At 47.7% G+C, this 25,130-nt stretch overlaps 1 protein-coding gene across 1 annotated transcript in view; it reads left to right on the top strand.

The window, feature by feature from the left end:
• The first annotated feature begins 8,422 nt into the window (after positions 1-8,422).
• The window catches only part of LOC149343478 (uncharacterized), a 30,879-nt gene continuing 14,171 nt past the window's right edge, over positions 8,423-25,130 (top strand). The window contains exons 1-7 of the mRNA XM_089546984.1: positions 8,423-8,476; positions 11,860-11,960; positions 13,069-13,153; positions 14,277-14,438; positions 16,600-16,747; positions 19,425-19,645; positions 20,568-20,854. Of these exons, the coding sequence (XP_089403110.1) occupies positions 8,423-8,476; positions 11,860-11,960; positions 13,069-13,153; positions 14,277-14,438; positions 16,600-16,747; positions 19,425-19,645; positions 20,568-20,854 (1,058 nt within the window). The remainder of the gene's footprint in view (positions 8,477-11,859; positions 11,961-13,068; positions 13,154-14,276; positions 14,439-16,599; positions 16,748-19,424; positions 19,646-20,567; positions 20,855-25,130) is intronic.

Here is a 25,130-nt window from a genome sequence, read left to right as displayed (position 1 = left end):
TGTAGCAGAGCGTGGTTTCGATCCACGGACCTCTGGGTTATGGGCCCAGCACGCTTCCACTGCGCCACTCTGCTGATTTTTTTTTCTTTATTGCATGGAAGAACTTCCGTAAAAAGGGGGAAAACTTCAATCAAACTGGTTCGCGTCTCAAGTTACCGGGCTGCTTAATACGAGCCCGCCATAGCCCTAACTCAACACTGCATCCCCATCAAAACATCAAAATTCAGGGAGGCACACACATGCATCTAGGCACGACAGCCAGTTTGGAGGTTCTTCGCGTGCAGTCTGCTGAGATGCTAAACGAGCTTCTAATGATCACAATAAAGTTTTGTCTACTTTTATTGGCACTTCAACCGGTGCGAATGATTAGAGCCCTGAATGTACCAAATGCTTGGATAAAGAAAAGAACTCAGGAGAGGCGGTTCCATCACATTTTTTGAAGCCGCCGCCCCCTGCTTCCTTCCCTACTTGGCCGCCCTGTCAGCGTGCTTGCGCATGCGCAGCGGCACTGCAGCAGACGACGCCGCTGTGCGAAGCGTCACTATTGGCTGCGCCGTCGGCCAAAGACTCTCAGTAGCCCTTGCGAAAGCGCGTGACTTCGGCCCACTTTTGGCATGCAGCTCGGACAGGGGGGGGGGGGGGGGGGGGGGTGGGGGGGGGGGGGGGGGGGGCTCTACTGAGTTTCCCTTCCTACATAACCTTTGAACTCTGCCGCTTCCCGCTTCCCGCTCCCCAACGACCCCCGGGAGGTATGATCCTGCCATCGTTCGAAGCGTCGCGGTCACGTGTTAACGCGCGCTATTTTGCTCCGCAGCAGACGCCGGCGCCATTGTCGGGGGTGATTCGTTTTGTTTTTGGGCGACAGAGTTTTGGCGGGAAGCGTTTCGCCAGCGTTGACGGCGTTTACGTGTTGCATCGATGCCTAGCTTGTGTGCTGCTTATGGGTGCAACAAACGAGGAGACAACGGCAAAATACTTTCCACCAGCCCATGCGGGAAAAACAATGCGTCTCGCGGAAAGGTTTGGCTGCATAGTGTCGGCCGGGTAAACGTCGATAATGCACTGCATCCGAGTGTCTGTGAGCTAAGTGGCTGTTCTTCACTACTCAGTCGTGTTTCTTTTTTTTCGGAAGATTTGGCGTGAAGCGCGAGCGAGTGCTGTCTTTCTTCGCAGTAAATGACATTCGGCGTGGCTGTAGTTGAACACGTTCAAGCGGGCTACGAAAGCCGAGCATCTTGTTTTCTGAGTCTCGCCATTTTCGCGGCTGGCTCTGCAGGTCAAGCGTTTTGTTGCGGGCATTGCCTGGCGTATTCGTTTGGTTGTACGACTTTTTCGCGGGCTCGACCCGAAAGTTGCGCTTCATGTTGTTTGAGTCCAACCGTTAACACTACTCGCTGTGCAGGTCTAGCTTTGATGTTGGGCGCATTGCTGGGCGTATTTGTTCTGGCGTGGTTGTTATTAAAGCCGGCCGCTACTCTGCCTAGGCACAGTAACGGCAGATAGTATATCTCTTGAATACACTATATCTGCGTGCATAATATTTGAATATGCAAAACAGGACCGCCGTTAAACATAGTCGCGAACATAATCAAGGCCGTCGTTGAGGCCACTTAACACGTGTGCAAATCTGGCTGGTTGCGACTTTTGTAAGGTGGATAGGCAGGGTAAAAGGAATCCCACACAGAGGCGCGCGCAGTGACCCATACCATTTCCAACGTTCGACGTTGTTAAAGCTGTTAGGGCCATGCGTACGGTATGTTGACGTGTTAAGTTGTGCGTTGTAATACGCGATAGCGTAAGGAGCTCGTTCTGCGGAAAACCCGGCATCGTCGTACGTCATCCTGCGACAGTCGGAAGAAGTCCCAGTTGTTTCAAATGAAGCTAATAGTTAGTTTAGTTTATGGGGTTTAACGTCCCAAAGCGACTAAGGCTATGAGAGACGCCGTAGTGGACGGCTCCGGAAATTTCGATCACCTGGGGTTCTTTATCGGGCACTGACATCGCACAGTACACGGGCCTCTAGAATTTCTCCTCCAAAGAAATTCAATCGCCGCGGCCGGGATCGAACCCGCGTCTTTCAGGTCAGCAGCCGAGCACCATAACCACTGAGCCACCGCGGCCAAATGAAGCTAACGAATCGAGGAGTGTCCAAATGAAGCCAAAATTGACGAAGGGGTTCCTCTAATGAGGGTATTTCAGAATATAGAAGTAATGCAACAAAAGAAATTAGCTGGCATCGGGATTCCAACTCAGGCCCTTCACTTACCAGGCTGGCACGCAACGCATAGGCCACGAGGGGTCATTGGATCATGCGTGTTAGGGGGTTATATATTAAACGCGTTGTGGTGTGTATGACTTGGTAACGTGTGTATGACAATGTGTGCTCGGGATGTGTACTGATCTTACAGTAATAAAAAAATAAAGCGAAATATAAATATGCTAATTATGCGTCAGAAATTGCGTGGAATGAAAAGGCGGTGTTATGGCGCTTCACTGTACTGAGACAAATGGCGTGCATGTGTACGAATGAGAGAGAAAAATAAAAGAGAAAAAAGAGGAGAAAGGTGCTGTCGCGTTAAGGGGAGGCTTAAGCGTCCTTTTAATTTTTAAAATTATTTAATGAAGCGCAAGCTGTTTTTTCTTCTTTCCTTGCATCTTTCCTGATAAGGCTGTGCCATACCAAATCTTACTTTATTCACCGCTATAGCCCGAGCTGCTGCGCGTTATTCATGACAATTACACGACGGAAACTTGTGTCCTCTTATCAGGAAGCGTAGCAGGGGGCGACAGAAAGTTAAGTGGGTGGATAAGATTAAGAAGTTAGCGGTGATACGGTGGCTGCAACTGGCAAATGACAGGATTAATTGGAGCGACATGGGAGGGGCATTTGCCCTTCAGTGGGCGTAGTCAGGCTGATGATGATGATGATGATGATCAGGCACTATTGCTTGTGCCGACGCAATATGACAGCCACTATAAACGAACAGCATTATTGTGAGTGGCGCAGTACTTTAGTTTAGGGGGAGTCAGTGGTTAAGACTTTTGTGGCTGCCGACAATGAAGCAAGAAAATTCATCCTGTATCAAAATTATTCTGTTCACAACCGCGTAACCGCGCGCAACAAGAGCGTCGTATTCGCCAGTGTATACACAAACGCAAGTGACTACCGCTAGTCGGATCCTTTCAACATTAGCCTGTGACGTGCCCGAGGCACAGTCACTTTGTCACAATTGCCAAGCTTTCCTGCACCAAAAACATACAATTTGAGACGAGCGGGCAACTACGCCCTGAATAGCACAGCCGATTTCCACGCGTAAACGCACCTCTGAGAGAAGAATACCGGGTTTTTAGCGATCACTTACAAAAATTTTTCAATAATAGGCTTTTTTGGGGTTAAAAATGGCCTTTGCGGCATAGTATTACCGTGTTGGCGGACATGAGAAAACCGGTGAATCGTCTTAAGTAGTAAGCACGTTAAATAATTTTTGATGATTAACTCTTTAACTAGCAGAGTTAGGCGCCCAGTTGCAGTTAGATATTTGTAGCCCGTCGTTAGTAATAGCCAAATAAGTTTTTAGAATATCAAAAACGTGAATACCCTTTGCGCTGTGGCTCGACAAAATTTTGATTTTTCACAGGAGGGGTTGCTTTGCCTGCATGCTTTCAAAAGCGCATATGTTTTCGCACGATGCAGCCAAATTTTGTCGAGCCACAGCGGCGAGAGTAATCGCGTTTCCGAAATCCTAAAAACTTATTTGGCTTTTACTAACGACGGGCAACAAACCTCTAATTGCAACTAGGTGCCTAACTCTACTAGTTAAAAAGTTAAATATCGAAAATTATTTAACCAGCTTACTACTTAAGATGATTCACTGGTTTTCTGGTGTCAGCCAGCACTGGTAATACTATGCCGCAAAAGCCATATTTTTAACCCAAAAAGCCTTTTTGAAAATTCTTGAGGGTGGTCTCTGCAACACTCGGTATATTACGGAAGAATTCCCCTAAAGTCCCTACATCAGCTTTGTTTATCTAGGGCCTTTACATTACACCTTTGAAGGTTTATATAAAGCCCAGTCCACACGATCCCCAACAATATTCAGGGGGCACTTTGGCTCTCTAAAGTGCTGCAAGGCGAAAGCGTTTCCTGGCCACTGTTTGTTTTTATTTACTTTTTTATTTTTCATAGTTTGTTTTTTATTTTTTCCCTCATTTCCTTAAATTTATTGTTTTTATTTTTATTTTCACATCTTATTTCTGTTTTGTTTGTATTATTGTTTATTTTCTTATTTTTATTTTCCGTGTCTTGACTTTACTCTTTTTATTTTATTTATGAAGCCCATGCATTCACTAGATGCGCCTTTATTCATGCTGGAACCTTGAGCCTTTTAAGCAGTGACGCCGAAAGGCGTATGAATCTGCCGACGCGTCTGTCGACACGGCTGCCGACGCGTCTGCTGACGACAGTATGAGGCATTAAAGGCTTTCGCCAATAAAAGCAAAGGCTAAACATTCACAACCAGAGCGCAGGTTGTTACGCTTACGCTTCCTCTTGGCGGCATTAAGTTTGAAATGAGCTTGGCCAAAAGGCGGCGTTCGAAAAAGTGCCATGGTTTTAACGAGGTTAAACCGAGGAGAAGCGCGAAAGCGTGTGTTTAGCTGGTTGGCTCATAGTTTTCATAGTGCTCTTGTGCATTGTCCAGCGAAGCTGATCTTTTCGCGCTGCCGCGGGTTCGAAACCCAGTCGCGGCAATATATATTTTATTTCTCCAGGTTGACCAAGGTCACTTCAAGGAGAAGCTTCACACAAGATTCTTGGGTGGAAACGTGTCAAGTAGTGCTTTCGCTCTAGAAATACTCCGACGATATCCACTATATAGCGTCACGAGCTCGCTCGCGCAGGCTACTTCCATCGTGTTCTCCACAATCAAAGTGATCGCATTTCAAAAGGCTACGATAAAGCAGTGCAACGTTGTTCGGGACATTTATTGGAGTAGCTAATTTTTATTGCGAAAGCAATACTACTTGCAATTTCACGCCTTTGCCGTGCCGCGGCCGGTGACCACCATCGTGCCGCGGCGGTGACCACCATTGACCTTCATTTGACCTTGATTGCATTAGATTGGATTAGATTGGAGTACATTAGATTGGACTGGACTGGATTGGATTGGATTAGATTAGATTACATTACACTGGATTGGATTGAAATGGATTGGATTGGTTTGTATTACATTACATTGGATTGGATTGAAGTGGATTGGATTACATTTGATTGCATTCGATTGGATTGCATTAGGTTGGAGTGGGTTGTGTTGGAGTGGATTGGATTAGTTTGGATTACATGACATTGGATTGGATTACATTGCATTGGATTGGATTGCATTGGATTGCATTGGATAGCATTGCATTGCATTGGTTTGGATCGGATTGCATTGGGTAGCATTACATTGGATTGGAGTGGATTGAATTGGATTGGATGGGATTGGATTGTATAAGAGATGCATCAGCACAAGTCTAACCACAAGCACCACCACCAGCTACACTACCAGCTGTACCATGGCGTAGGTACGGATATTGATTTCGCAATTACCGGGCTGAACCAAGCTAAGCCACAGCGAATTTTTTAATCTCCCATGCTACTATCACATTTATACCGAAGCAAAGGCAGAAGACGCACACGCAATTCATTCGGGCGCTCGGTCCACAGTGCGCCAAAGTGTGGGCGTTCTGGAACGTCTGCCAGCGGTACCCGGCCTAGGTGCCGCCACCATCGGCGCCCGAGAGGAGCCGAGAGAAGGAGCGCCGGTGTAGCAGGAGGAGGAGGAGGGAGGAGTTGTCGTTACATTAAGTTCATTGAGGGGTTTTACTAATGATAGCATTCTGCTGCCAACTCGGTGACCATTTCAACTATTTTCATATCACTTCAGGGCTGTGAGGCCATTCGTTTAGGATATTTTGCCAGTTCGACAGCCTTGTAAATTCAGGTGCACTATGGAGTTGTTTTCATTACTTCACTCTATTGCAATGCCAGGAGAATGTAGGCAGCAAAGCGTTACTAGTTTAAAAAGAAGGCAATTACATCAGCGTCACTTACCATAAAATTCATGTTTGGTTTCATCTCTTGTCCACCGCAGCAGCGTCAGGATACTTCGAGCCACTGTAGCCATACAATGAACTTCTGGTTGACATATCTTCATGACAGTGACCTTTGGTTTGGATTATTGGGGTTTAACGTCCCAAAGCAACTTAGGATATGAGGGGCGCCGTAGTGAAGAGCTTCAGAAATTTCGACCACCTGAGGTTCTTTAAAGTGCACTGACATCGCACAGTACACGTGCCTCTAGAATTTTGCCTCCACCGAAATTCGGCCGCCGCGGCCGGGATCGAACTCGCGTCTTTCGGGCCAGCAGCCGAGCGCCGTAACCACTGAGCCACCGCGGCGGGGGACAGTGACCTTTAAGAAAAACTTTCATCTATTTTGTACAACCACTGAAAATGTCTTTAGCCATTTTTCAGGATCGCACTTTACTGTTTTTACCATTTTATTATTTGTTTGATTGGTTTGGGCGCTCGCATTTCGCCTTTATATCTCCGGTACCCGTCCTTCACGCAAAGTAACATGCCAGCGGGTAAAACACTATGCAAAAACAGCGCGAACAAACGGGAACGAAAGGAAGAATACACAGGAACAGGAATACACAGCGCTTGTTCCTGTGTATTCTTCCTTTCGTCCCCGTTTGTTCGCGCTGTTTCTTGAATATCATCAACTCGCCCGCTTAGCTATCCGGGTAAAACACGCCGTATAAAATCTACAAATTTTTCATTAAAGAGCCTGACTCGAATAGACGACCACGAAATTGGTACTTTATTTTTTTTTTTAATGCGATGTTTATTGCCTCAGGGCATAAAACGGCATGTAATGATAAATGAGGATGCCTAAATGAATGAGTAAAGGTTCGCTGATCTAATGAAATCGAGCAGTTTGGAATTAGAACCTACTAGCCTGACCAATGTGACAATGCAGAAAAGGACTAACTCCGACAATGCAGGGAAGGGACTTTCTCCTCTCACCTGCCACACCCTGATTGTCATGCTAGCAAGTTCTTGAGAATCAGCCGACGCCATTGGCCGGAAAGAAGTCCTCTGAAGGAGAAAAGCCGCTTTTTTCTTGACTTGTATCAGACTATAGTGTAGCCGAACATGCAAGACGGTGAAGCGGTACATGCCCCTCAAAGCCAATGGCGTCGATCAATTTTCATGATGCTGCGGTTAATTGGATTAAGCCGTGGTTGATCCCCTTTCATTTGTTACCTCCTACTTTGCCGTGCTATAGCTGTTAGAAAGTGATTAACCACGGCCTGATGAGAACCGGTCGATGCCATTGGCAGCAGGGTCCCCTTTAAGAGGCATTTGGCGCTTCATTCTTGAGCTGTATAAACAAAGTACGACATCCTTCATGACTGTTTAAGGTCGGAACGCCGATGAAATGGACGGTTGCAAATCGCCTCTGTGAGGGTGGGCCGATGGGAGCGCTGTCGCTGCTCGTCACGGTCACACACTGCGCATGCGCGTAGCTTCGTCCGTGAAGCAGGTGGCTATCTCAGCGTTACAGCTGGCCACGCGCCTCTGAGTTCCTATCTACATACGAGTAGTCCGTTCGTTACACGTCAAGAGCGCAGTATTGTCATTTGGTTTGATGGCGTCGAGGCGCAAAGTACATGAATACGGGATATGGTGGAAACAGTCACCGGAGAGGCAACGCCTGCCTCCGACAGAAAAGAGAACACGTGACTGGAGGAATGAAACGCGGTGGGGCAGGGCTCGCTACGCGAGAAACACAGAAACACAACGCGCACAGAAGCGCGTAGAAGCTGGCGGAAGGTTCAAAATGTAAAAAAAAGAAGATACCTACAGAAGTGGTATACACGCAGGTGTTGTGCTAGCGGCTGGCGGAAAAGGCAGTGGGGGTATTTTTGTAATGCGTATTACAGCGACGAAACGGTTTCCTGATGCTCTGTGCGACAGATAACTGCACGGTGATATCAGGCCATCGCGGCGCCATTCTGAAATGCAGATCGGCACTGAGGCCCCACGGTGAACCCGAATGCGCAGAACAGCGTCATAAAAAAAAAAAAAAACTGGACGGGGCTTTTCCCTGCAGCCAACCTTAATTTGGCTGCTGATGATGGAAGCCCGTGGTGAATGAAGCACATCAAGTACACTTGACAGTGCCACTATATCACCAAAAAAAAAACAACAACAACAAAACAGGTAATTGGGTCAGTACAAATAATATTCAGCGAAAATAAAAACTCTAATGTACGTTCTGACAGACAGACAGAAAAACTTTACTTGCTGCAAGTGAGCTTTAGACCCCGCTGGGTCCCTGGGCCACTGCACGTTCCCGCACTGCGCTAGACTGGTCATGTCGGGAGATGACGTCGGCAGCCCGAGTCACCGCAGCAAGATGCGAGGTCGGGTCTGCAGACGTGAACAGGACCTCCCAGTCCTCTCAGCCCGAGATGGCGGGCCGTCCCTGCGGCTGAAATCAACAGAGTAGAAAGTCAGCCGCATTTTCGAAAAATAAAAGCTGAAAAGTGCAGCCCTGAAATATATAGAATCAGAGGCGATGCTTAAGTAAATGCCGCATTGACGACGACAACTCTATATGGCCGCTCTTAAATTGCTTCAGCGTTGCAGTGGCAGAGGTCCTCAGTTAATAACAGTGTTTTCATGTTTTTTTTTTGTTCGTGAACATTCTATGTTAGCGATCCTTATTACATGCTACTCCAAAGTGAGTTCAAATATCAAGAAAAGGAGAAAATTACGTAATATTGGGGAAAAAATTCTTCGTAGAAAAAGGGAACAGAATTAACTGCCCCAGAAAGGAATAATGCCAACCAATTGCACTTGGGAATGGTGACGTATCACAACGCCTTTTCGTAGCCTTCCTCTTCCTGTAGGAGCTGCCAAAGAAGCCTATGTATCACATGGAGGCCATATTCTTTGTACGTCAACTTCATATTCCTCACTTTGCAAGCTAAGATGGATGCATGCATGACCTATACGCGGCCTTGCAACAGCTATACGACATACAGTGCAGGATTATGAAGACATAGGTGCTTTTTATATTTATGCAGATAAACCTGGATCTGAATTGTTATACACTTGCACTTTGTTTTTATTCAGGTGAAATTGATATTTTCTGTGCGCTCTGCAGTGCGGACACAAAGGTGTTGCCGCAAGAATCTGAACCACCTGGCCTAGAAGACCATGGCATAGAAAAAGCCCTTGAAAGGTGTGTCCTATCCCGGATTGCCTAGTGAGGTTTGTGAACAACTCCGCACGGCTCATTCATTGAAGAATAACGAAGAGTAACGGCTAGGTATGAGCTTTAATTATTAACGAGTTGCAGCTGCTTTAAAGGACATTATTAATAGCAAGCGAGAAGAGAAACAGTGGCTTGTAGCGAATGGCCGTATGTAAAACTTGCGTTCGATGGCAAGTCCGGAGGCAACTGACAGTGCCATGAGGGCATCCACAGCGTGGGCGAATCAATGCTTCAATGAGCCAGGCGTTCAGGGTCACCCATCCATCGTCTCTTTGGTGAATGGGCACGCGGTTCGATCCGTACACACAGAGACATGTCAAGACCGGACGTTTTAAAGACACATTTCTCAACGCGTAAGTAAACCGCTTTCGACATGCAAGCGGTTACAAGCTGTCATCGTGGCAGCCCGGGTTCCTCATTCATCTGTGGAGCCCGTAGGAGACGCGTGCATGTTATTTACAGACTGCCCACGGACTCGAATGTCTCGGTCATGTTTGCTTTATGTTCTCGAGAACCATTTTTCAAGCTCTTGTATACACGAAATGTACTGTGCGTTTGATCTGAGTATTTACGAAAGAGCACACGATGTGCCAGGCGTGTCTGAACCATCATTTCCCTCTCCGTCGCCGGTAGGCTTAACGAAGCTACACGTGTACGCCGAGAGCCGTCGACAAGCTGCAAAACTGAGAGCAGCGCTTGATGAATGGAATGTGGCAGAATAACAAGCTGTACAGGCAGCTGGCGTACGCGAAGTTCTGACCGTAGCCATGACCGGTACCGTTGCATCACTACGAATTCAAGGACAACGGCAAGGTCATGTGGTGCCGCGTCTAGTGACGTCACGTTCGTTCCTTTCGGGATATATAAACCGCGAAGTGAAGTTTTCTGCATCTACGCTGTTCCAGTAGCGGTTCAGCTGGCTTTTTCTCGTACTGAGGCTCCTGTCCGGATACAATGGCGCCGTGTTCCCTGAACAGAACTTTAATAGCTGGTGGATTCTTTGTAAGTAGAAGTTGACAGTTGTGAAAAAATCTGCTGCATTTAACGTGGCCAGGGTGGTCACGGGGCTTGTATATCGTTCTAGGAGGACTTTTTTGTGGCCCTATAGTTGGTATATAGCTGTTAGATAATGAATGCGCTAATGGACTATGACGTAGAGCGGTGGGCAACTATGTACCACCTAGGCCGACATCAGGCCCTCCCAAAGCGCATGTCCCTGGTATTCTGAATATGTTTTTGTTTGCACTGTTATTGTCTTGCAGTGCACCCCCGTTTTCATAACCGCGGAGAATCAGTCTGAGTGCGATATTGCTTCCAGAGAGAGAGGGAGAGAGAGGGTTATTGAAGACCCTTTAATGAAATTTTGCGAGCATGTATGAGCCGCTAACACAGTTATCTGCGTAGCGGACAGCAAATGGTATCGAATAAAGGCGAGGAGATTGCTCCGAGTAAAAAACAAATATTGCAATTAAAAAATAAATTGTGGGCCTGGAATTTGGGCACACACATATCAAATAGTGATACGGAAAGCGCTTAAGGTATTTGTGAAAGGCCACTGTCTTAAACTCAGTTAAACAATATGTTCAAGTTTTGGTGCTCTTGAGAAGGGCAAGGGAGGAGACATAACACAGTTGTTTTCATTGTCACTGGCATTGGGGCAAAAGGCTTCATTTTACATTGCCTTGCGTTTTGTACTGAAGTCGTAAGAAGTGTTTGTGGCAGAAATTCGGGCTGAGGAAAACAGCCCGAAGGTGGAACGTCTTATTGGAAGGTCATCGATAGGCCAAGAATTCTTGAGACCAAAGACATTAGAGCGCTGTACTTTTTCATTTCGGGGTGCGTTCAGGTTGATAATATTGCAGTTATCTCGGAGGTATAGTGGGCTTTCATAGTACTAAAGAAAAACGTAAAACCAAGATTGTGTATTCAAGTACGCTCTCTGCATTGTTATGCTGGCATTCAGTATATCAGCGCGGAAACTGACCATTTATTTTAATAAAAAAAAACACAGGCGCAAAGCTAAGCATGAAAGAGGGTGTGCTCCGCCGAACTTCGATATATTTAACGGCGCATATAAAGCATTGTAGATCTGGCTGATATACATGTATATCTTTTTCGATACTTCAAAAACGTATATGACGGAAGAATCGGTCTGAGCCTTTACAAAATTGGTCTATAGACAGTCTATAGAGTTCGTACTGACTCTATTGACTTCCTATAGTTATTACTTTTTGTCTATTCATAGTCTATAGACTGTTTATAGACAAAAATCTACTAAAAGTGTATGGACATAAATCTATAGATTGTCTATAGACTGTCTATATGGCTTGTATTGCCTACAGACTGTTCTCTAAGATTTATTTATAGGCAGTCTATAGAACTTATAGAAATAAGTCTATAGACACTCTACAGACTGTCTAAAACTTTTTTGTTAGGGAGGCTTCTATTTTCCAGCTTTCATGATAGTCGAACTGTGTGAAGTCGTTTTTGTAAACGCTGGCTTATTGTGGCGTATATAAACTGGTCTGCAGGCTCCTCCGTACAACGTTTTCTTCGCGGAGGACGGCCGCCTGGAGCAGACCGGCATCGCGGGCGAATTCCAGTCCATCGTGCTCCGCTCCATGAACGCGACGTACGTCGGGGCTGAGTCGGACACGCACTGAATTTTTGTCACCACAGGCCGAGTATCCTCGCCACAAAGCCTGAAGTCGGCGAGAAACTAAAGATGACATTGAGACAGCCGTCCTGCGCGTCGAAAATGTAGCAGCAGTAGTTTCACCAGTGCCGGGGCCTAATCCAGGGACGCGTAGAAACTGATCATGCGCACTGCAGGACCAACGTGTATATGTATAGCGCCTCAGTGAGAAGTAAGTCACCTTGCATATTAACTCTGTCACGAATATATTGAGACCCCTCATCGATCTGTGCTCGAGTGCCTGGGAGGATGATATAAGGAGCCAGCAACAAGCTCGGCGCTTTCTTCTTAAAAAAAAAAATTGGCTGTGTCTTAGCTTGGTTAAGCCTGGTAATTGCGAAGCAACACGTGGTTCTGCTATTGTACCGCTTGTGGTGATGCTCTATAGGCTGGAGGTGACATCTCATGGGTTTGACGAGAAGAGCGCAGTCAGGCCGCGGCCGTGGCTATGCGCCACGCAAGGCAACGGCGTGAGATGGGGCCCCGTTTTTAAGCAGATGGTATGACGTCACATAGCGCGCAGCGTCCCTGGTGAGAGGAGCGGGAGTCAGGCCACGGCCGTGGCTATGCGCCGCGCAAGGCGACGGTGTGAGATGGGGCCCCGTTTTTACACAGACGGTATGACGTCACATAGCGCGCAGCGCCCCTGGTGAGAGGAGCGGGAGTCAGGCCGTGGCTATGCGCCGCGCAAGGCGACGGCGTGAGATGGGGCCCCGTTTTTACACAGATGGTATGACGTCATGCAGCGAGGTCACGCGAAAGGTCAAGCGTGGCTATGCGACCGCGGCACGGCACGGGCTGAGGTGATATCGAAAGTAGTATTGCTTCGCAATAAAATTCTGCTGATGAAAAATGGCGCACCTGGACCTGACAGAGAAGACTGGCAGGGGCATCGCTCTGGCCGTAATTTTTCGCCAAGCCAGATGAGTTTTCACACTTGGTACAACGTTTCTGTTTTTCATTTTCAGATTTGGGTTCCAGCTGGCGAGTGATTACCAAGCTCTATTTCCTGTCAAATTCTGCTCAGTTTTCCGTTCTGGTGCAGGTACAGGATCATACTGGGCAACGGCCATGGCTTCAAGTTTCCCAACGGAACGTACGACGGCCTCTTCGGCATGCTGCAGAGAAAGGTGTGTCACAAGGATGACGTGTAAGGTCTTACGAAGAACATTGCAGCAAGGTACTCTCCTCAACGGCAATGTTCAAAGGCGTGCTGGTGGAAGCAAGAGCTTTCTTCAGTTCCGTTTCTCCTGAATATTCTTGAAAATCAATAACTGCTCTGTTATTGCTGTCTGCACAGTTTGTGACGTTCTTTGTCCTTTGAGAGTACAGTTGTCGAAAGTCATAACCAAGAACTCCCCTCTTGTCTCGCAGGCATGAAATTACGGTTAGTTTGAATGCGATTAACGTTTGAACACCTAAAAAAAAGCATGAATTTATTCATAGATAGATTCTGTCAATTTCTAGGCCCCTCCTGAATATATCTCCGCATTGCACGTGTTGCTTCCTAGGTACGATATCGGTCTCAGCATTGCTTCGAACATTTTCCACGGTGGCCCCTTCTACAAAACACCCGCAGAGGCTTTCAGGCGTGCGATATTTAGAATATGTATATGTGCCACCAAGCAGCTTAATTACCATTCCCTGTGTTAAGGCGGAGGCTTGGGCAAGTTGGTACATCATATGTAAGTAAAACAACGCTAGACACGGGACAAAGGAAGAACAACACAGCACAAGGCGCTACTAGCAACTCGATTTTTATTCCGCCGTAAGCGAAATATATATCCGGAAAGTAAGACAAAAAGATAAAGATGAACAGTACAGACACTCAGATACATAAAGTGCAGTCATTGCAGGTGGATGCACAAGTCACGAAGTTAGATAGCGAATTTCCTTGTCAAGTAGCTTAATGGATGGCTTGCTGACGCAGTTCTGTCCTCTCTGATGAATGATTAGTGCCTCGAAGACTTCCCTTGCTCTTTTCAATCCATATTTCTTGATAACGCTCGTGCGGTCCAAGAAAGGTGTGCAGTTTTTTGACTGGCAGTTTTTGCAGTGTATGGCCAGATTGCGGCCAGTTCCTGTAGAATGTAATCTGGCGTGCTCGCTTAGTCTGGTGTTACTTTCCGGATATATATTTCGCTTACGGCGGAATAAAAATCGAGTTGCTAGTAGCGCCTTGTGCTGTGTTGTTCTTCCTTTGTTCCGTGTTTAGCGCTGTTTTACTTACATACCATTCCCTGTCTCACATAGGAGGTGGACACTCTCTTCTTCCCGTATCCGCTGAACGAGCTGGTGCTGGCAGACTTCCACGCTGTGCCTGTGTTCCGATTCGACCCGGTGTCCATCATGAGCGGTGTTCAGCGCCTCTACGAGGACGACGACTTCGCCATCGCTACCACCTTCGACCCGCCTGTAAGTAAGCCCAACAGCGCATTCGTGCTCACTGTCAGTTCACGCAGCAAGCTGAATGACATGGGCGCGATCCTGGGGACAATTCGAGGGGACTGCAGTGCAGAAAGAAGCAAGATGGCTATTTGATAGGTAGCCATTGCATAGAAACGCCCTGCGCATTAGACAAATACATGGGCAGGGAGGGACAGGACAAGCACTGATTCGAAACTGAATGTGCTTTGCAGTTCATCTGGAATGCTTCAGAGGGGATTCTAAACCAGGGTACGATGGCGACAAAGGCAACTGCGCGTCAAAGAAGACAGCAGCCTGAGAAGCAAAGGAAAGCAGGGAGTGATTGTAGTTTGCCTTATTTAATTGGAAGCTTGTTCTATGGGTTGCATAGGCACCGAGAAATTAAAATAATTCAGAAGCCATTAAATTCACTTTATTTCTGGTAGAAAGCAAGTATACATCATGAGCAAGAGAGTTTAAAAGAGGATGATTCTACCGAGGAAGACGAGGCAAAAGGCGTTTCATCTACGCCTGACAAGGCCTATCTTTGGATTGTGCTATCTTTGGATTGTGCTATCTTTGGATTGTGCTATCTTTGGATTGTGCTATCTTTGGATTGTGCTATCTTTGGATTGCGCTATCTTTGGATTGTGGGGCTACTGGCAATTTTGGTATGCATACTTAACGGTGTCTTCATTTTCACTATACTGAGAGGCTGCACTACGCACGTGTCTCTTGAATATAGTGTTAAAGCGAGGGAAAAAGCGCTACTCTAAGGGATCTGGTAGCGACCGGCACAGTAGGATGGTTCATGTTAGCTTACGCAAGCCTCGCTAAACTCACGGATGAGCTCAATTATTTCTCTGAACTAGTTCTGGAGGTAACCGAAGAAAACAAACGCGCTCCTGGGAGAGAAAGTCAAAATTTACAGCCGCCGCAAGAAGGCACCAGGGTTCGTAACGGGTGCACTTTAAACAACACCTAAAAATAAGGTGGTCTAAATTGAAAGAAAATATCTTCAGGAGCTAACTGACAGCCGCGGCCGACAAGTAATTTTATAAAACATGCTCATTAACTGGCTGATTACATAAATTTACTATATGCTTTCGAATTAACACAATCTTGGGGTTAGAGCCAATGGCAGGTTTGTAGTCACGGACAGGAGAATGCTATGTCAGTTTCTCAAACGAAGGAAAGTGATGTATAAAGTTTTTCAGCACAAGGAAATTTGATGTTTTCCGGTTCTAAAGCGAAACACGGCGCGTGACGTTCGCAGAAAGTTCAGTGCACGTCTGGCTATGTCATTATTTCAATACCTACGGCGTTGAATACGAACCGTCTGCGACGTTATACTGCATCTTGCAGGTTCTTTCGTTTAGTCACTCTCAAAAACTACGGTCACTTATTTGGCGATGACTATAATTTTTCTTACCCAGTGTGACAAAGCACAAGAAAGTGCAAGCCGCAGTAAAATGGCGCAGAGGATTTGAAGTGGGTGTCGTATGCATTGCAACACGGCACTAACAAACGCTGCGTTTGCATTGAACTTCCTGCGTACTTAATACGGTTTGTCTCGGTTTTCTACAGGAAAAAAACACCAGCCTTCCTCGTGCTGCAAAGCTTTAGAGAGCAACTCTTTTTTTTGAAAACTGATATGGCATCGTCCTCTCTTTGGCTACGAACCTGTCAACGGCCTTAACTACGAGATCGTGCCAACTTGAAAGCTCATGAGTAAATTTAGTTAATGAACCTGCTAATTAACTTGTTTTTCGAAATTACTGGCGTCTATTGACGCTGTCAGTTGTTTGCTGAAAAGATTTCCTTCCTTTCTTGATCCCCCCATGCTTAGAATCTTTTGAAATCCCCGCTCAAACTTCCGGTGTACTTCGCCAGGCGCCGGTTCCGGAACTTCACGCGCAAATGAAATCTTTTGGTCTGCCCTTTGAATGAACTGCGCTTTGACCTTCTGGCTTTAGTCTCAAGATCCAATGGTTAATCAATGTTGGCTAGAAGTAAAACACTACCTGTTAGTTTTAGCTCCTGGCATGTTACCCTCAATTTTCACGGGCTGAAGCCTCGGTGTTGCTGTAATGCCTCTGCAGGTCTGTATTTCGTGTACTGAAAGCGGATGTTGCCTCATCGTGCAGAACCACTGAAATATCTGTCGCAGGTATGGCTTGCTATCGTGGTCTCGTGGCTCGTGACGACCGCGGTCACCACTGCGCTCTACCGCTGCGAGACGCGCATCTCCGGAAGGGGGTCGCAGAAAACGTTCATCAGCCAGCTGTTCTCTTACCTACAAGTTCTTCTCATGGAAGGCGAGTGGCTGCTATTTTTAATTGGCGACGGTAAGAAATTGTGCGACTTGGTCACACGTATGCAAAAACTGCAGTCATAGGTGATCTATGGGCAGCCGAAGACAATGCAAGTATGGACTTAACGGTAGGCGCTTTATTTGAAGATATTCATATTATTACACGCACAACTCTGTTTTGTACATCTTGTCTGTGAACACGTCGGGAAAGGTGTTCATGGATATATCGTTCTGGTCCTCATCAATGGCGAAGTGCTTTGACTCGTCCCAGATGCACGGTAATGAAGACCCAGAAGAATTTATTCAGACCTGTGGCTTCCACTGAAAACGCGCTTTTTGGTAACGCCCATTGGGTTGCCCAAGTCGTCGACATCTTCCGCTTCCATAGCATAGGTGTGTCCCACGGTATCGCCGTCAGTCTGCTCCTGGAGCTTAACGATATTGGCGTCACTCATTGGTATTCTTGTGGAGCCTGCAAACAGGTGTCTGCACCAAGCAGTTCAGCCATACCTCCCCTGGGAGGAGGTTGGAACTGTGGACTACTTCACATTTGAAGTGAACACTGTTGCCAGGTTGTTGTCGTCCGCTTCCCTCGGCAGTGTCCGTACAATCTCGTCTCCTTTCACCGGCGCATTCAGAACTTGCTCTGTATGCTGTACTGAGATCGCGTACAGAACATTTGAGACAAAGACACCAGGAAATATTTATGAGTACTGTACTTTTTTATGCGAAGCATATTACTAGAGCTACACTACAGCCCGTCGAGCGCGGCGGTGGAGCTACCATTGACCTTGAGCGTGACCACGTGACACCACGTGACAACATGACGTCACAGCAGAGGAGAGATGGGCTGCCGGCTCGCGCGGTCGGCCGCGGCGGTGGAGGCTCCACATCAGAGGCGCGGCGGCTGACCACGTGACAACATGACGTCACAGCAGAGGAGAGATGGGTTGCCGGCTCGCGCGGTCGGCCGCGGCGGTGGAGGCTCCACATCAGAGGCGCTGCAGCTGACCACGTGACGCTACAGCAGCGGTATAAAGCTGAGCTTGCCTCGCTCTCCGGGCACTTACGAGGCGGCCAGGTGTTGGGATGCCGCCTAGAAGCAGGGCTGATTTGAACGAGAAGCGAAAGCTTCAGCGTGCCACAGAGACCGATGAAGAGCGGGATGAACGTCAACCAAGGAAAGCCATGTATTACCAAGCCTAGCTATCAATATGCTTCGCATCTGACTAGGCTTAACCTTAGCTAAGCCTCAGCCATTTTTTCCCACTGTCTTGGAAGGAGCGTGACTGTTGCTGCCTGAGTAAGGAGATGTCATATGGGAGATTAAATGCAGTGCACGGCAGCGATGCTTAAAGGAGCTCTGAAACATTACCGGTGAGAGAACATCAACTCTCTCAACCACTGCATTCTGTTGTCATGAACACCTGAGCCAAATAACACAGTGCTGCACGCAGCAGAGAACCCACAATCATGCGCGAAAGTTGGCGAGCCCTTTGCGGCGACTTTTTGATGCTCGCACCCTCCTCCGTCGCCCGCACCTGCGTATACATGTTGAGAGATGGCCATTGGTTAGATTCTTTCAGACGTCAGGCAGCTACCATAGCTGTGATCAATAAGCCGCGTAGCTCAGGCGAGTCGGAAAGATCCGCCCCCGGAGATTGAACCGGCGTAGGAGCGCTTTCCTTCCAGCGTGCAAAAAGTGACGAGAGAGAAAGGAACGAAGGCGCTGAAATACAGATAACTCAGCTTCCACAAAGCGCACTGAAAAAATTCTTGCTGGACAATATTCACAAAGCGGGGTGCTTTAACATCCCAGGCATACCGCAATTTTATTAGAGCCCCTTAGAGCCACTTTAAGCGACGGTTGTGCTGTAGGCGGTTGTCGCGCGACGATTATGCTTTCGCTTGAAGGACCTGCTTTCAAGTGCAGTGCTCAATGACCGTTGTCACCGACTGGCATGACGGTATCCAAAGAAAGAGGAATGCGGATGCGCATGGCAGTGCCAGAGCAGGCAGCCGCAGCTGGAGAAACGTTGCCCAGAGGGAAAAACAGCGACATCGGCACCATCTGTGAGAGCAAAACAGCATGCACCTGTAGCGTTTAGCTCACAACAAGGCACCACGTGTTCGGTTGAGCATGCGGAAATTTGAATGCTACATATCGCCAGAAATTTTGCAACGCAGAGCCACGGGGCTTACTCTATTAAAAAGGCTTTCGATAAGACTCTTCTAGCGGCACATGGCAATTTATACTGTTGATACTCCGGGTGCAATTTTTTCCAGCAGGTTTTCGATGTGACATTGAATTCAAGTATAAACAGTCATTTAGATGAGGTGCGGGACGTAGATTGCACAGCTGCGTTTTACGTATCGGTTTCCATATAGTTCAAGGCTGAATTGCCCGAATTCCTTCGGTGAAACTCGGAGCACTTTTTGAGCCCAGTTTATATGTATTTATTGATATTCTCTGGATATGAACACTACAGTTGACCGAGTTTGGCACATTCGGGCAATAAAAAATTTCCCCAAAAAATATTTCTCGTCGTATTGTAGCACGGACCTCATGTCCGCCTGCTTGACGCCGGCGGATGGACTACGTTTTCCAGCACAGAAGGCTGTCCCATTGAATGTGGCCCTACCCTGACATTCTTTAAACAAGGCAATTTCGCGCCTGACAGGCACCAGCATGGATCTGCGTCGCGGCAGCATCCGGCTCGCCTTCCTTGGCTGGACCCTGGGAAGCGTGCTGCTGGGCAACCTCATCAACGGCAGCGTCAAGGGCAGCCTTGTGGTGCAGACGCCCGCGGCCCGCATCGACAGCGTGGCTGACGTCATGCGGCAGCGGCCGCCGCCCACACCGTACACCCTCAAGACGGAATTCCTCGAGAAGGCCCTGGAGGTACGCATTAATAGCTTAATGACCGCCACTCTTCTGAAGCGTGCCGCAGCACAGCGAAGGTCTGCCACCTAAAAACTTGGTAAATAAAGAAGCGGACTCAACGTTGTAACACATAGGCTTTGGGGCATTACGGAAATTAAACAACAGTGATGTGTCTTCTTCTTCTAGGTTAGTAACTGTGCAATGTCCTCACTTTAGGTGACAGATCCAAAAGAAGTTTCTCGCCTTTTTACGGAACCTATGATTTGGAACAGCATACAAGACAGACCAGAGCAGTAGAGAAAGCAACATGCACAAGCTTTATGCTACTGTTTCCTGTACAGTACGTTGTTCAAGTTTTAAGCCATGTACAATCGTCCACACACTTGCCTATAGAGAGTTCGAACGGCGTATTCTCTTGCCTAATTACAACAATCCCCGCTGCTTGGCAGGCCTTGCACAGTTTTAATGACGTAAATAGTTAGACACGGTTCTCGGGAATATGCATGCAAGGCAAGGTCAAGTTTAGAGCCCCAGCCCACAAATAAATGGCAGAAGTACATTCACCCATGTACCGTGCGAGTGTCCCAGACAGGTGTATGGACGACTGTACCAGCCAGCCTAATTCCGCTCTTGAGCGTTTTCGCAGTAAAAGCGTACTACATAGGCGTTCTCTAAGACCGTAACCGCTTTAGATCTCATGATTTGCTCAGGCAATATCCTGCAGTTGGGCGCCTGCAGAAAGAGCGCGTGCGCCTAAGCGCCCAGCGGCACTTTCAAAGTGCCAGGATAGCGGCGTCTCGCCAGTGACGTGAGCTAATTGCTACCGGCACATGCCAACAGGCGATGGGGACCAAAGAAGGCAGCCGCGTCCTTACTTCTCGCGGGAGGAGCTGGGTCATCAAACATCTTGATTTACATGTACCCCAACGCAATGGTGCAGGAGTCCCCTCGCGCCGAGTTTCGGGCCATGCACGCGCTGATGGTCCGCCAGGGCAGCTTCCTGCTCGACTACATGGACATGGTGTCTCCGCGCACCTTCGACGCCCTCATGGCCGGCACCGGGGTGCAGCTCAGCACCGAGGTGGCCATAGTGGAGCACTACCGGGCTGCCTGCTCCAGCCCCGGTCGCCGCTTCCACATCGCGAGAGAGCCCATCCTCGAGATGATGCTCACCTGGTACTCCAGCCGAGAGCTGCCACCGTGCTTCCTCCGACAGATGGAGCTCAGGTGCGCTGGCGTGAAAGAGTGACTCGACGACAACGCGGTTGCGTGTATCCTCGATGAGGATACCTACGCCGTTTTGAAGCCCGAAAGCAAGTGTCGTGTTGCTGCGATATTGCGAACAATAGCACTTTCGGCTCTCTGGTCCTAGACGCTGTACAATACCGCTGTTAGCGTCGAAGCCTTATTTAAGGTTTAACTTTCAGAACATGCCTTCGCCATGTGAACACCCATAAATGGCGTCCCTTGTCTGAAGAATGGGTGCCCCCACTTTGAACACAAGCGGCTGTAGGATTCTGCCCTCAGTGGACAATAATTGTCCCTTGCCAGGCCGCAGAGGTTCATTTCGATTCTTAACCTAAACTATTTAAAAAGAATTATCAGAGTCAACAACATCTTTGCCCAAAAGTGCGCTTTCTAAAGTAACACACTTCGATATCAGCGTCCATAATGTTGTCACTCTATTGGCGACGGTTGGCAGTTCCGATGGAAGACTAGCAGACTAGCTTCTAACTCAAATGCTGTTTAAAGTTTAAAGAGCTTTTGAGTTTCAACTTTGAACAGATGAACTTCCGTTCTAAAACAAAACAAAAAGATACATAGATCAAGATATTGCTTGATTCGAACAATTAAGAGCGAAGCTGTCTCCGCGGCGGCTGTCCTCGCTCGCTATTTGCTTGGCCTTGTGACGCAGGCTCTATCCCGGCTGTGGGGGCCGCGTTTTGATGGAGGCGAAACGCAAAAAGGCGCCCGTGTTTTGTACGATGTCACTGTTCGTAAAGATCCCCAGGAGGTCGAAATTCACCCGCAGCTCTTTTGCTCTTCCTTCTTTCATCCCCTTCCTCATCCCATCCTCAAGGGGCGGTTTGGGTGCCTAGCGAAAAGTGAGACAGATACTCCCCCGTTTGCTTCATCAAAGCCAATTTTATTTTTCCCTCTATGCACGCGTTACTCTATTATTGCGAAAGCAATACTACTTGCACTTTGCAGGGTGACCACCATCGTGCCGCGGCTGTTACCACCATTGACCTTCATTTGACCTTGATTGCATTAGTTGGATTAGATTGGATTACATTAGATTAGATTGGACTGGACTGGATTGTATTGTATCGTATTGGATTAGATGAGATTACATTAGATTAGAGTAGATTACATTGGATTGGGTTCGATTGGATTGGATTGGATAGCAGTGGATTGGATTGGATGGAATTGATTGGATTGGATGGGATTAGATTGGATTGGTTCGGATTGTATTGGATTGGATTGGATTGTATAACCGATGCATCACCACAAGTCTAACCACAAGCACCACCACCAGCTACACTACCAGCTGTACCATGGCGTAGGTACGGATATTGCTTTCGCAATTACCGGCCTTAACCAAGCTAAGCCACAGCGAATTTTTAGATGGCTTCATTCGACTTCTCGGGCATCATAATGGTGTGCCACGGATATTTACACAGTGTACAGTACAGTAGATGACAATAAGCACATTCGATGAGAGCGCAGACAGTCACAGTGGTCCATTCCACCAACATAGCCAACACTATGATGGTATCACATCACGTGCGGGTAGCTCTGAATAGCTCTGAGTGCGAGTCGCGTTGAGCAGGCGCTCTAATATGCGTTGGGAGAAACCCGCTGCCCCCGCCCGATAGGGATATTTTTTAGGTTTGTCGTAGTCAGTGCAGCTTGCAGCGCTTTAGGCCTTAAGCAACGATGAGCATCGCTTGGGAGCGAATGAATGCAGTTGTTGACCGGCGCAGAAGCGGCCCACTACATGCGAGCCGTTATCGCCGTCCTAGTGAGACCTTTCCGTATGAATGATGGGATACGTACGCTGTTGCAAGCTGATAGCGATGAGCTCCGGCGATAGGTTGCTTTGAGCACAGGCATATCCTCCTGTTAACTTCGGCAACGCGCCCCGTCATACTGCGCTGACCTGCCTGCATTGCTTTCGTCACTCGGCTGATGTTATTTGAAATTCGATTGCTGCAGCGCTCCGCAAACGTTAGGTATGCGTTAGGTATGCGTTAGGTAGCACTGTGCTCCTTCACCCCTAAAGCGCAATTCTTGGTTAATTGCACGTCTGGCGCGTGTTTCTTTAGGAAGCCGAGTGGTATCTTCACAACTGCACACCATCATTTCGGCTTACATTTTGTTCGTGGCGGGAGTGACTCAGTACAGGACTTGCTCAAATGCTTATGCCAAAAGTAAGTACAGTTAACAGCATCGCGCTTTATAGGGACGCGAGAGACACATCCCTATAGCTCTTTGCACGCAAAGTGCACAAATGCAGCTTTTGTTCTGTGATTGAGCCACCATGAAAGGTGGCTCAATCACACTCACACTCACAGTCACTCGCACTCGCATCCACTCACTCGCACTTACACTCATGTCCATTCTCACCCATTCACTCACACTAACACATATGGCCACTCACACTCACAACCATTCACCCGCACTCACGTCTCACACAACCATTCGCTTGAATTCATGCCCATTCACTAGATTAACGTTCATTCACGGGACACTGTTGGGTCCCTTTGGCCAATTTTCACAGCTTGAAGGAAGTGGCCACTTAGGAGGGGCGCTCAATAAAGATTTCCCCTGACCCACTTTCTTTGGACGGAGAGCAATGACACTTTGCAGATTTATTAGTCCTTCTCTACATAGGTGCCACCCAGGGACACACACTTCTCCCATCTTTTTATGCAACTGTAAACACCTGGCTTGTAGAAGTCAACAGGTTGCTCCAAAAGCCATGTTGTGACTTCAGAAATCAGTCTCATCACATGGAAAATGCTTGCCCTTCAAATATGACTTCATTGTTGGAAAGAGGTGGCAGTCTGATAGTGCGAGGTCGGGTGATTAAGGGGGATGCGGTAGAATTTCAAAGCCGCAGCAGCGTGCTTCCATCTAGACAACATGTGAGTTTGGAACTGAGGCATTGTCTTGCAGAAGGCGGGCACCTTTGGTGAGCATGCCACGTCTCTTGCTTTTGATGGCCTCTCGCAATTTCCGCCGCAGTGAAGCATAGTATGCCCCAGTAATCGTGGCACCTTTTGCTAGGAAATTTATCAAGACTACTCCGTGCTGGTCCCAAAAGACTGTGAGCATGACCTTGCCCTCCTGGGGCTGGGCGCGTGTCTTCTTTGGAGGCGATGAGTCCAAGTGCTTCGAATGCATCGACTGGACTTTAGTCTCCGGATCATAGTGATGGACTCAGCTTTCATACTGTGCAATCGGTCTGTTGAAAAAGTCCTCCTGGTTTCCATGGCACATGTTCAAAAGGGCCTGGGAGCATTCGACTCGTTCCTGCTTTTGGAAAGGTGTGAGCCACCGGGGAACCCAGCGAGCGGATACATTACGCATGTGAAGATGGTTCTGAATGATTTTTTCCATGGACCCCACACTAATCTTGATATTTTGGGCTAGGTCTCGAACGGTTATGCGGCGATTTTCTAAAATGGCGGCCTCCACTTGCAGGATGGTTTGTTCATCGATAGCGGAGTGAGGTCACCCTGCAATCGGAGCTGTTTCCACCGAAGTCCGACCACATTTGAATTGACGATGCCAGTTCTTTACTACATCATATGATGGGGAATCCTCCCCATAAACCCCTTTAATTTAATAGAACGTCTCCCTTGGAGTGCGGCCTTTCAAGTACAGGAACTTGATGACTGCTCTGTATTTCACTGCATCCATTATCACACCTCACACCACTTCAGCACCTGTAAAAGGAAGACCGTTTTTATTTGAGAGTTGCACATGAGCACGTGCCCTATAGGGACTTAAGTAATTACACATGCGCAGTTTCAGCATCCTACAGTAAGTAGAAGTGAGTCAGGGGAAATCTTTATTGAACACCCCTCATATCAGGCATCTTCCATGTACTGAAGCATTGTTACGCACGTGTGCTTCCGTACTTGCTGCTGAGACAAGAAGTGCCTGTTTAGCGTCAGCTAAGATGCTTAGACACGTTTTACAACGGTGGCGAAGTAACAATAATCAATTTGTCTTGACAATGACGTGTTCATGAGTATGCATGAACACATTACATGCAAGTGGCGGCTAGCAATACTTTTCGCTGCATGGAAACTCGGGAATGTCTTTGAAAAGATCGAGCGAGTTCCCCACGGGAAGGGAAATGGCTTGAACGGGCCCAAATACATATTTGTCGTGCAGGAAAAGATCCACAGGGGAGTGGCCATTATCAATCCCTTTACGACAGATTCCTGGGCTTACTTTGGGGCATAGTTAAGAGCAGGGTTGGCTTGGT

The sequence above is a fragment of the Amblyomma mixtum genome, chromosome 5 (genome assembly GCF_055824585.1).
Source record: "Amblyomma mixtum isolate Tamu chromosome 5, ASM5582458v1, whole genome shotgun sequence".
In the NCBI taxonomy this organism is placed as follows: domain Eukaryota; kingdom Metazoa; phylum Arthropoda; class Arachnida; order Ixodida; family Ixodidae; genus Amblyomma; species Amblyomma mixtum.
This window is presented reverse-complemented; position numbering and strand designations above follow the sequence as displayed.